At 41.4% G+C, this 13107-nt stretch overlaps 1 protein-coding gene across 1 annotated transcript in view; it reads left to right on the top strand.

Moving 5' to 3' along the window:
• Positions 1-13107, top strand: part of ankha (ANKH inorganic pyrophosphate transport regulator a) — a 40507-nt gene that overhangs the window by 13720 nt on the left and 13680 nt on the right. The window contains exons 6-8 of the mRNA XM_037533771.1: positions 1370-1504; positions 1596-1688; positions 7268-7360. Coding sequence (XP_037389668.1) covers positions 1370-1504; positions 1596-1688; positions 7268-7360 — 321 coding nt within the window. The remainder of the gene's footprint in view (positions 1-1369; positions 1505-1595; positions 1689-7267; positions 7361-13107) is intronic.

Below are 13107 nucleotides of genomic sequence, written 5' to 3'. Positions count from 1 at the left end.
TGGCCAGAGTTCAGATTTGTGTAGCGCCACATTAACTCGATCAGCAAAGACATGCTTGGTGTCTAAGCTTTGCTTCTTCAGTTTAGCACCGGAGCTACAAAGCTCATGTAGCTCACCAGCATTGGAAGCTTCACCAGGTGAGCATCCAGCCACATTTGCTTCCAAGCATGTTGAGTAATCTTAGAGTTCTGTATGTGGTTTCTGACACTGTATGTGTATCTATATCTATAAAATGCATCAAATAGGGCTAAAATTCATGTGAGATGGCTACTGCTACTGCTGTTTTTGTGCATATTTATAGATAAAAGTATGTGAGACAGTCATAAACTACACAAGAGAGACTATTTGAGATTAATAATTTGCCATGATTTAAGGCAGTTGTGTGATGATTGCTGGTTATGATAGGAGTTTGCTCAATGCTGATCTCATGGCTAGAAGCTTCCATTGCTTACCTATATTAGCCCTGTAGCTCCAGGATGAAGCTAAGTGAACACACAGCTGTTCACAATAGTTTTTAAATGTGATCTGTATGCGTCATCAGTCTGAACAGATCAGCTCCTAAACTGACCCGCTGCTTCACGGCTCATCCAGAGGTAAACAATCACGCCTGCCAACGAACGCCAGTCGATCAGCTTCATCTTCACCAGCATCACAGGAGCCATCGTGAAGCTTCACTGACTGACAGCTGGGCTTGTCACCCAGAATGTGTTCAAGCTCGCCATAAACCGGGCACGTTTTTTGGCCACGGTCACTTCTTTGGTGCGTGTCCTCGGATTCTTTAAACTTTGCTTTCAGACTTTTTCTTGATTCTGCGGCCTCGTTCTTCTACGGCTGCGGCTCCATTTCTTTCGTAACCCCGTAAAACATGGAGGGTTTGGGATTTTGGAGTCTCTTCTAATTTTTGTGCAGAAATACCACCCCAAATGTTTGAGTCTCATCGGCGACGAATGTCAAGTTGGATTGACGTAAAAGTCACATGAATTCCGATCCAGCTGTTCAGACTGAGTCGCGCTGCCGCAGATCGGATACGTATCGGATTTTAGTACCACATATGAAATTCCGTCTCAAACCGGAATTGAAAAGGTCAGATTCAGTGTGTTTTTGCTGCTCCCAGCATGTCTTGGCTGAATGACTGCATGTCGTGAAGTTCCGTGTTTGGCCTAACCCTCAGTTTAAGTTCATTTGCAGTGTGAGATCAACTCCTTTGACTAGATTAAATTTGAGAAGTGTTGTTGGAATCATTTAGTCTCCTTATTACAACAAAGAAAACTGTAAAGTACAGATTCATAGCAAAGGCCAAAGCATGAGGAAGCCTTTCAGTGCCCTGTTTATCTTCTCTCATATTAGGTTTACTGCTGTATTGTTCTAGGGCAATACCAGCGTAAAGAAGATGTTGAACTTCTGGTGGCCGCTGGCGCTCATTCTTGCCACCCAGAGGATCAGCAGGCCTGTCGTCAACCTCTTCGTGTCCAGAGACCTCAAGGGCAGTGCTGCTGCAACGGAGGTCAGTTGTGCTGCCTTTCAGACTATCTTATGGCCTACAGCTGAAACAAAGTGGAACCTGCTTCAACCTTCGAATGTGTTTGTGTTGCAAGGCTGTAGCAGTCCTCACAGCCACCTACCCCGTGGGACACATGCCCTATGGCTGGCTGACAGAACTGCGAGCCATCTACCCAGCCTTCGACAAGGTGCGTTTCCAGACCTCTCCTTGATCTTAGTAGGTTTGACGGTAGTGACTGATGGACGTTCCTAGGTTGCCCATGGTCCATACGAATGAAACGCCACGCTGTACCCACAAATACATTCTGCCATAGATTGCTGTGAGTTCTACAGCATGATTACCTTCAGTTGCACTGGATGAACTTTACATTTAAATTGATGAGAAATTGTAGCACAGAAGTTTTTTGTTTTATCAAAATACTTCAAAGTCTAAAACTACTCTAAACTCTGTACGTTAAGCTCTTCTTAACATTTGGGTTGCGATTCCTGCCGTAAGCAATTAATCAGTTCACTTTGGCTTTAGTTATTTGATTAACTGTAATATTGATTAACTGAAATATTTCAGATCATACTTGATGTTTCTTTCAACAAATGGAAAATTCCCTTTATTTCTCTTTTTGCAAAATGCACTTTCAAACATACAAAACCCACCATAACTTTAATCAAGATCATCAATACTACAAGATGCCTCCTGCAGAAACAACAAAAGAATGCCTGCTTAAATCTTACAGGCAGTGCAAGCACTATTATAGAGGTTTGATTCTACAGAGACCGAATATGTAAATTAATTTTTTAAAAATTAAAAATTGGATGCTTTTTTAGAAACTGAATTTCAGACGTTCATCGTCGACTTTTTGTCAGACTTTTACAAACCTACAAATTCAATTTAACTTCATGAAAATGAAATAAATTCATTTTAGACGGTGTGATGCCAAATCAAAATAACATTTTCAAATTCAATTGTTTGCATTTAGCTTCAAATTTCTAAAGGAGTTTTCCACCCCGCTAGTAAGTTGCATAATTTTTAAATTAAATTAATTGACATCATTAATAGCATAATTTTAAAATTTAAGCATTTTGAAAAAAAATTGTCACAGGCAAATTATACATTGGTGCCTTTACAACCTGCCTATTTTTGATGGCTCAGCTTGGTAGCGTAGAATATATATGCATGTTCATACAACAGTATGTTGTAGCCACACGAGCTGATTGGTTGAGAGGCGTTCTAACTGAGTTCTTATTTCACCATAACATCACATTTTTCATAAACACTGTCACTCCACTGAGACACCGTTGCTAAGCAACGACTCTGACAGCTGTAGGAGACGCTCAAGCCATTTGGACATTTTTTCTTCTTACTTTGCCACAAACAGAAAACGGACACTGTTAAGACCACATCTGACCGACAGCCGATTTGGTCCGACTCTGAAGACGAGACGACACTAAATTCCCAAACTGTCGTCACCACTGAGCAGCTTTTCAGTCGGCAGCTGTGACAGAAGAACAGCTGAACAACCTGGAATCAGCCAGAAATGAACCCAACACCATTCGCCAGATTAAACGGGCTGTAAGAAGCTTTACAGACCGGCTGGAACAAAACAACATTAATACTGATCTGGACAAACTGACCAAACTGAGCTGAACCTGATATTGGGTCAGTTTTACGGCTCAGTCTGATTTGGTCCGACTCTGAAGATCAGACACGTCTGGCGAATGGTGTTGGGTTCATTTCTGGCTGATTCCAGGTTGTTCAGCTGTTCTTCTGTCACAGCTGCCGACTGAAAAGCTGCTCAGTGGAGACGACAGTTTGGGAATTTAGTGTAAGGAGCTGGAGAACGAACTGCCGGCTGAGCAGCGAGTGGGCGGAGCTTGTTACTCTGACTTGGCAACGAGCTGCTCGTTAAGGAGCTCTAATTAGGAGGAAGGAGCTGAACATTAAAACATATTAAACACCGCGTTCACGGCCAGTTTATTCATTTCTTACTGTATTTATTTAACTGCTGTATTAAAGCAGTAGAGCACTCGAGGAGGGAGTTATCACCAATAATGTTATTTCACAATAACACACTTCCTCTCAGCTTTTATTGCTTAAATGTATGTATGTAAGTATTGTAGAGTTATCGATAGGTTTTTTTCTTTTTGGTCTATTTGCTTTTTCTTGTTTGTTTGTTTTTTTTTAAGAAAAAAATATATAGTACAAGAAACTGACAAAGGAAAAAAAATCCCACAAAAGACAGACAGTACATAAGCCAAACAAAAAAGAGATAATAATAATAATAATAATAATAAATGATGATGATGACAGACAGGCAGGCAGTATCCTAAGTAAATAGTGGTAAGATATATGTATACACATACACACAGACCCATTCAACATCTTTGTACATAAAATACAATAGTCTATTACATCAATAATAAGTAGGCAAGTTATGGGCAGTGTAGCATTTTATACTGAAAACTTAATGTTATTTAATAATCTAACCAAACCCAATAACCCAGTGTTTATATTTAAATGTTAAAGCATGAATCTCCTTTGACATTAATAATATCCTTTAGGTGTTTTGCTAAAAATTGAGTTGTACGCTTTAATTTGTATGTGCACACATTATATTTAGGTTGAATTAGGTGTTTTTCCCCATAGAAGACGGCAAAACCCGAAGCACATTGTAAATCAAACACAAATAATTCATTACATAATTAGAATTATGTAAATGAAATGTACAGCAAAGCTACTTGCTCCTGATGACGTAACTGAATTCAGTCAGTATTTAATTCAGAATAAATCTTCAGTTATAGAACTCAGTAGTGTTATGTAAGTCATGCGTGCTTTTTTCCTTTTCATTCTTTTTTCCCCCTAATGAGGTCTTTGTGATCATTTTGAAATCGAATCACAAACATGTCCTGGTCTGTCCCAAGACAACGGAATGTTCCAGCATCAACACCCAACGCCCATCTCAGCCAGTGTGTTTTTCATAAGGCCCATGCCTGTAATTACATACCAGTGGTGTAACGGTGATGGCTTGACTAACACTTCAGCCCCTTTGCCTGTGGTGGTGGAAACCTACCGGGATGGCTGTGATTCAGCTGTTTGGGTTTGGTTTGGCTGGAGAAGCACTGGGACAGTTTTTTTTTCTTCTTCTTTGCGTGACTTTGCTTTTATTTGTTTTGCAATGTACATTCAGCAGGAGGATTTTTCATTTCACTAGGGTGGCTTTGCTTTATGGCTTTTACTTGCTGGCTGTACTGTGTGTGTGCACAAGTGTGTGCGTAGGTGTGTGTTTATAGATGAGCATATCGTTGCTGTCCAAGAAAAACAAGCATACAAAACCTTTTTATTTTATTTATTTTTTTATTTTTCTAATTTGAAAGTACCTATTGTCTTTTATATTATATGTATGTTTCATGGTGAATGGACCAAAAGAAACAGCCCAAAATGGCTTGGAAAAAATTCTGGTTCCATTGACTTGCATTAAAAGTCAAGTATGTTTTTCCCTTCTCCTGTAAAGTTACCATTTTGGAGATACAAGGTTTTGTCCCATTAAGTCATTTTAAATTTAAAATTCAAATTTAAATTGCGTGAGGCAGAGCGAAGAATAGAAATCATAGTTAGTAGTATTTAAAAATGAAATATTCTGAGCACAATGTTCACTTGGCTTAAAAGTAGCTTGTATTATAATTTGATGTGTTTTTGAATTTGACTCTAAACAGTAAAAGCATTAAAAGCTAGTTAGTCCAATGTAATTAAAACTGAATTTTTATTTTTTATTTTTCCAAAGAGTTTGGTAAAGTATGTAAACACAGTTTCAAAATATACTATTCATGCCCAGTCCATATGATCCATATATGGAAACTAAGCTGCTGTTGTTTTCATGACGCCACAAAAACCAGCACACTTCAGCCTACATGAGTTGAGCTCCCATTCACGCTGAAGTTATACAGTGTGTTCCCTCCTGGAAGGCTTTCTGAATGAGACGCGGTACAAAGCAGCCAATCAGAACAGAGGTCATTTACATATATCAGTCTTAAAGGCACAGTAACAAAAACAGCCTGCTTATTTCTAAGCCAGGAGTCAGCAACATGTCTCTTCTACTGCCCTGTCATGGCTCCACAGCTGAATCAGATCAGTAGGTAATAATAAAATAATCCTCCTCTACAGTAAAATAAAGCTCTGCTGATCCTTCAACACAGTTTAACAGTAAATGGCCTTAAACGCTGGAGTTAATGTAGAACTGCTGATTCACCCTTTAACCCTGAAGATCAGACGGCTGGTCACCATAGCAACACAGACAACAGTCTCGCCCAGCTAGTAGCTACGAAACGGCAAAGAGAGAGATTTAAGACGGACATCGATAATTTAGAGACGAATGGACTTATTTGTCCCCAACCAGGGTCCTTTCTGTGTGGAGTTTGCATGTTCTCCCCGTGTCTGCGTGGGTTTCCTCTGGGTTCTCCGGGTTCCTCCCACAGTCCAAAGACAAGCAGTCAGGCCAACTGGACATGCTAAATTGCCCCTAGGTGTGTGTGACTGTCTGTGTCTGTCTGTCTGCTTTGCAATGGACTGGCGACCTGTCCAGGGTGTATCCTGCCTTCCTGGCTGGGATAGGCTCTAACACACACACATACACACACACACACTGCATGTATAGTCACTCCAGCTGGTTTCCTGATGCGATTAATCTGTAAAGAGAAACTGACTAACACTAAAAAGTCAGTTTCTCCTTCGTCGGCTTCTTGTTCTAATTATTCATTATGAACAAGAAGTTGCAGAATGAGAAGCAACTTCAACTTCGTAAAAACAAAATTGAACGTTGAGAGACATTTTACAAGAAACTGTTCCCCTTTTGAGGAAAAGTTTCCTGCCAGAGATGCGAGAAAACCAAAGCAGCTCTAGCTGAGAATAGCAGAGTGAAGTAAGTCTGCGTTTACGTGTCTAACTTTTTTATTGGCCTATACCGGTACATTAGCACTTACTGAGACATATTCACAGCCAAGATGGCAAAATGCTGCTTAAACAAATGGATATGAAATATTGTGGCTCCCAAAGTGATTTGATTGGTTTGTTGAAAGGGTAAAATGGCACTAAGGGATAAAGAGAGTATGGAAAACGTTCATGAAAAAACAATAACGGCTATTTTTGGTTCATAAACCACACAAACGTCATGAGTGGACATCAACGAGGACAATGTAACACAATAAAAATGTCCTCTCATTGTTATGTGGTCTACAGGCTAAAGGCAAGCTTGCAGATATTTTTAACCCTCTTTTTGTCATGACAACTTTTATTTGGTGGGATAAATGTAAATTATGCACATGCAAATTTTGTCTGTCTTTTACTGTCTTTTGTCTTTGCACTGTTTACTATGCATCTTTTATTACTGCACTGGAAAAGTCGCCCGATAGTGTTTCGTTATACTGCACTACCCTGTATTGTATAATGACAACGTTGAATTGAGTTGAATTGAATTGAGTTGAATTATAGCAACCGTTTCTGCTCTTACCCTAAACAGAGTTGATCAGCCAAGTCATGCTTGGAGTCTAAAGCTACTTTAGTTTTGTGCCTTTATATCATAGCAGCCCATGTCACAATAAACAAGCCTCATAACCAAAGAAGCAAGCGTGGGACATCACGCACTTCTTGGCGGCACGACTGTATTCAGGTTAAGGATGGAAACTCTGCAGCTCCTTTGTCTTTAAAGAGATGCTTTTGAGCAGTTTTTGGATTCAATTTAATGACAAATATATATTTGTTTTCCTTTTTATTCAACAGAATAATCCCACCAACAAGCTGGCGGGTGGTACTGCAGTGACCAAATCTCAAATCAAGAGGTTCACATTTGCCTGCTTCACTTTGTCCTTAACGGTAAGAAAGACTGCCAAACATTAAGTTAAACTTTTTTAATCCCACAAACGGGGAAATTCCACCTCCACACTTAACCCATCCATGAAGTGAAACACCACATACACACTAGTGAATACACACACTAGGGGGCAGTGAGCACACTTGCCCGGAGCGGCGGGCAGCCCAATCCACAGCGCCCGGGGAGCAGTTGGGTTTAAGGTTAGGTGTCTTGCTCAAGGACACCTCAGTCATGCACTGTCAGCTCTGGGGATTGAACCGGCGACCTTCCGGTCACACGGAAGGTGAGGTCCCTAACCTCCAGCCCACGACTGCCCCAATGGGCTGTCCAAAACTATCCAATTAATCCAGCTAATTTAAGGTGCAACCATTGGTGACACAGGCCTGCACACATGCACAGTCTTAACGAAAGATGGTTCTTTAGTTAAGAAAACATTTGGCTATGTAGAAGCATAAACACTGAAAGAACCCTCTGCATGATAGAAGGTTCTTTGCACCATGAGAGGGTTCTTCAGAACTGATGGAGAATGTGCTATATGTGGTTCTATATAGAATCTTTTTGAAAAAGCTTGTAACAATAGAACCTTTTTTGGGTGCTGTATAGAACCTTTTTCAAAACCCTTTACATTTAATCATGATGGTGTTTATGGCTCAATATAGAACCATTTTCTTTACTAAAGAACCGCTGAAGCACCGTCTTTTAAAAAGTGCAGCTTAATTGATGTAGCAGTCCTCCTGGAGATCTACTGTCCTGCAGAGAACCTGCATCTAGCCGCCAGACATGAGCCTAAGATCACCATGCCCAGTGCCAAGTGTATGCTAGAGGGGTATAAAGCCCCCCAGCACTGGGCTGTGGAGCAGTGGAACTGCGTTCTCTGGAGTGATGGAGCTCCATCCAGTACCTTTGGGATGAGCTGGAGTGATCCAGAACTGACCATCCAACATCAGTACCTGACCTCATTAATGCTCAATCATATCCTCACAGCAATGTTCCAACACCTAATGTAAAGCCTTCCCAGAAGAGTAGAGACTCAGCAAACTGCAGCACAAGCTCACTATTAATACTCATTTCAGAAGAAATATCTACATATAGTGTATCTACAGAAATATGTAACATATTAAGAACATTGAGTAACATTTTACTGTAGGCAGTTTTCACAAGGCTACACTCTTAGCAAAAAGGGTTCTATATAGTACCAAAAAAGGAGTTGTTATTTGGCTTGTAACAATAGTGGAACCCTTTTTGGTGCTATAATGTGTTGTAGATCGAACCCCTTTTGTAGATGAGTGTTAATGGTTCTATATAGAACCATTTTCATGACTAAAGAACCCTTGAAGAACCATCCAAAATTCCAACTTCGCCGGAGAGATCAAAAGTTCTTTACTTATAATGGAAGTTAATGGAAAGAGGTTTTATTTCCAGAAATTTTGGAGCATCTCTATTGATCTGTTCCTCATGAGGTTTTTACACAATTATTGGGCAGCTGGAGTGACATTGTGATCTGTGGTGAGAGTAGAGAGCAGGTGGAAGAGAATCTGGAGAGGTGGAGGTTTGCACTGGAGAGGAGAGGAATGAAGGTCAGTAGAGACAAGATGGAATACATGTGTGTGAATGAGAGGGAGGCAGGTGGAAAGGTGAAGATGCAAGGAGTAGAGGTCGTAAAGGTGGATGACTTCAAAAATCTTGGGTCAACCATCCAGAGCAATGGACAGTGTAGAAAAGAGGTGAAGAAGAGGGTGCAGGCAGGATGGTGTGGGTGGAGACGGGTGTCAGGGCTGATGTGTGACAGAAGGATAGCAGCAAAAGTGAAAGGGAAGGTTTACAAGAGAGCAGTGCGTCCTGCTATGATGTACGGTTTGGAGACTGTGGCTCTGTCTAAAAGACAGGAGGCTGAGCTGGAGGTGGCGGAGATGAAGATGCTGAGATTTTCGTTGGGAGTGACAAGATTAGAAATGAGCAGATCAGAGGGACAGTGAAGGTGGAGCAGTTTGGAGATAAAGCCAGAGAGGCCAGGTTGAGATGGTTTGGACATGTGTTGAGGAGGAATAGTGGATATATTGGGCAAAGAATGTTGGAGATGGAGCTGCCGGGTAGAAGGAAGTGTAGTGAAGGTGGACATGGAGATGTTTGGTGTGAAAGTAGAGAGGCAGTGAATGGGGCAAGATGGAGGCAGATGATCCGCTGTGGCGACCCCTAAAGGGAGCAGCCGAAAGAAGAAGATTGGGCAGCTGGAGTACTGAAAAGTGAAAATCAACTCAAACATATTTATAAACGTTTATAAAGAAATTTTTACCTTCGACTTCATTCAGCAGAAATGTTACGTTTGCAAATTTTGATCAAAGTGTAACTGAAACTTGGTTCATTGGAGACCAAACTTAAAGCCAACTTAAAAGAGAGGGTTGTTTCCTTGTTGTTGTTTTGGGCTGTTTTTGTTTACTTTGGTCACAAAGTATGTTCTGTTGTTTTCTTGAGTCCTAAAGGAACCAAGCACTGCAGATCTTTTGTACTGTCTCTGTTGTCAGAGCAGGAAAAACAAACGGTCCTGGTATTCGGTACCAACCGAAACAAAGGAACTTACCGTTATGGCAGAAATTCCATTTTATTACCGGTTATTTAGGCAGATACTTCTATTGCAATATGCAGAATATTATGAAATACACTGCCTGGCCAAAAAAAGGGTCACACACTCTAATATTTCATTGGACCGCCTTTAGCTTTGATTACGGCACACAAGCTTCTGCAGTGTCACAGCATTTATTCCTGTCCAGAGCTGCATTCATTTTTCCCAAGATGTTGTATTGATGATGGGAGATTTGGACCACTGCGCAAAGTCTTCTCCAGCAAATCCCAAAGGTTTGAGCCCGATTCCTGGCACTATCATCTTGGAATATGCCTGTGCCATCAGGGAAGAAAAAAATCCATTGATGGAATAACCTGGTCATTCAGGATATTCAGGTAGTCAGAACCTTGACCCAGATCAGAGCACTGCCCCCACAGGCTTGTACGGTAGGCACTAGGTATGATGGGTGCATCACTTCAGCCGCCTCTCTTCTTACCCTGATGTGCCCATCACTCTGGAACAGGGTAAATCCGGACTCATCGGACCACATGACCTTCCATTGCTCCAGAGTCCAATCTTTATGCTCCCCAGCAAATTGAAGCCGTTTTTGCTGGTCAGCCTCACTGATAAGTGGCTTTCTTAAGGCTACACAGCTGTTCAGTCCCAGTCTCTTGAGTTCCCTTCGCATTGTGCGTGTGGAAATGCTTAAACATCGCCGAGTTCTACTGTCGTTTTTCTACGATTTGATTTCGCCGAACATTTAAGTGATCGCCGATCACGATCATTCAAGATTTTTTTTTTTCCGACCACATTCCTTCCTCGAAGATGATGTTTCCCCACTGTTCTTCCATGTTTTAATAATGCGCTGGAAAGTTCTTAACCTGATTTTAGTAGTTTCAGCAATCTCCTTAGATGTTTTCTCTGCTTGAGGCCAATAATTTGACCCTTCTGAAACAGATTGACATCCACGACCACAGGACGTGTCTTTCAACTTGGTTGTTTAACAAATGAGAAGCTGCTCACCGCATCAGTCAGGGTTAAAAAAACTTGTTGCCAGCTGAAACATAATCACCCATGCAGTAATTACCCAATGGGAGGCTCTTACCTCCTTGCTTAGTTAAATCCAGGTGGTGACATTTGGTCAAACCCTTAAAACAGTTATTTGTGGTAAATCACATTATTGTTCGTAGTTGATCACTTTTGCCTTATTTGCACAAACTTTTTTCCTTTTGAAAAGGCAGTGCATTTTGTTATCGCTATATCAGTGGACAAACTAAGCTTAATATGTTTAGTACTTTCTGTAACAATTACTCCCTTCAGGCGTAACATCATGACCACCTCCGTGTTTTTCCGCTCACTGTCCACTTCATCAGCTCCACTTACTGTATAGCTGCACTCTGTAGTTCTACAGTTACAGACTGTAGTCCATCTGTTTCTCTGATACTCTGTTACCCTGTTCTTCAGTGGTCAGGACCCCCATGGACCCTCACAGAGCAGGTACTGTTTGGGTGGTGGATCATTCTCAGCACTGCAGTAACCCTGACGTGGTGGTGTGTTGGTGTGTGTTGCGCTGGTCTGAGTGGATCAGTCACAGCAGTGCTGCTGGAGTTTTTAAATATCTAAGGCCTAAAATGACTTTTTTAAATACCATCCATGGTGGAGGGACACATGCAGAGTGTTGTAGGGCAAAATAGTCCCCAAGAAAAGCTCATTTCTTCAGAGTTGGGACTATTTTTCCATCGTCAACATTGCATATAAACTCAGAAGACTCGTGTAGGTTCTCTGGTGGTTCTGGATGGTAAATAAAGTGTCTATGTCTGTGTTGTAGTCATGGTGACTCCTGGTTCCCATCACCACCACCGTAAAAAGACGTCTGAGTCTCTACAATCACCCATGTCACAGCAAACCTCTCAATCACGATGTGCGATCTTGTGAGTTCAGCTCTGTATCTCACTGATCAGATGCGGTTCGACGGCGTAGGCCTGGAACGCCGGTCGTACCTTTCAGGCATTGCTTGTGAAAAGGTTCAGTTTAAATGTTTCTTTCCTGTCTGATGCATCTGTGTGTCGCTTTATAAGCAGCCGTGCGCGAGTGCAGGGACTGCCAGGATGAGTTGTTTTTGTTGTTATTCAGGATCTATAACAGATGATGATAAAAGGTGTATCCATGCAGTAAAACGGAGCCTGCAGTGTGGCTTGTGTGCACATGTTCTGCGTACGGAGAGGAGGTGGAGGAGGAGTCACACGAAAAGCTGAGAGATGAGGACTTGTCTGTCCACTGCAAGGATCTGGCACTTGTAGCAGCAGTTGAGAAAGACTTATAAAACTTACAAAAGACAAGGGAATCGTTGACTTCTGTGTGTGCAGGTCATGGCTTGTCTCGCCTGATAATCAGGCATACTGGATAATCAGATCAGATGGGCTTGGAGATCGTACGTATCGTAGATTTGCTTTAACTTTTTGTGAATTGTGAGTGGAATGTTTTCTTCGGTGGTGGACGAAGAACACAAACCATGTGTTTGAGTTAAAGTCGAGACACCCGAGGTAAAATATTCCTCCAGTAAAAGTAGAAGTTCGTCCCTTTAGACCTCCACTGGAGTAAAAGTACTAAAGTATTTCCCTTCAAATGTACTTAAGTATAAAGTAAAAGTACTAAAAGAGTAATTCTGGCTCTGATGTCCTGTTATCATTTTTATAACCAGACTGGCTTCATGAACTCATTTCAGGTGAAAGTCCTCCAGCGTCTCTCTTGGTAAACCAGTCTTTTTAGAGGCAGCCGTCTGGTTACTATGACCACCACTGTGGATAATTCCGACTCCAAGTTTCTCTGGAAGAGAGAATTTCGCGTCAAACCGCTCTGAAGACTTTGCTTACATCACTTAACCATTTGATCATAGAGAAATTTTGGAATATTGGTGGAATTCCCCTTCAATTCGTGGTAAAAGGTGTTAACACACAGGTCGTTTAATCAAATCATCTCTGTGATCAGTGAGAAACTGACAGATATGGCTGGACGTCCTGAAGCGTAGCTGTAACACACTTATGCTACCAATGGCTTAAAGGGGAAGTCCACCGATTTTTCAAAAGTTCTACATAATTATGTGGTTAAGATGTAAACAAAGGCATTCAGGGTGGTTTGGTGTGAAATGCTCTGTTCTAGAGAAACTTCAGTCAGAACTGTTCACAGTGG

Source organism: Pygocentrus nattereri, chromosome 24 (genome assembly GCF_015220715.1).
Source record: "Pygocentrus nattereri isolate fPygNat1 chromosome 24, fPygNat1.pri, whole genome shotgun sequence".
In the NCBI taxonomy this organism is placed as follows: domain Eukaryota; kingdom Metazoa; phylum Chordata; class Actinopteri; order Characiformes; family Serrasalmidae; genus Pygocentrus; species Pygocentrus nattereri.
The sequence above is the reverse complement of the archived record's forward strand: the minus strand, read 5'-3'. Positions and strand labels throughout refer to the sequence as shown.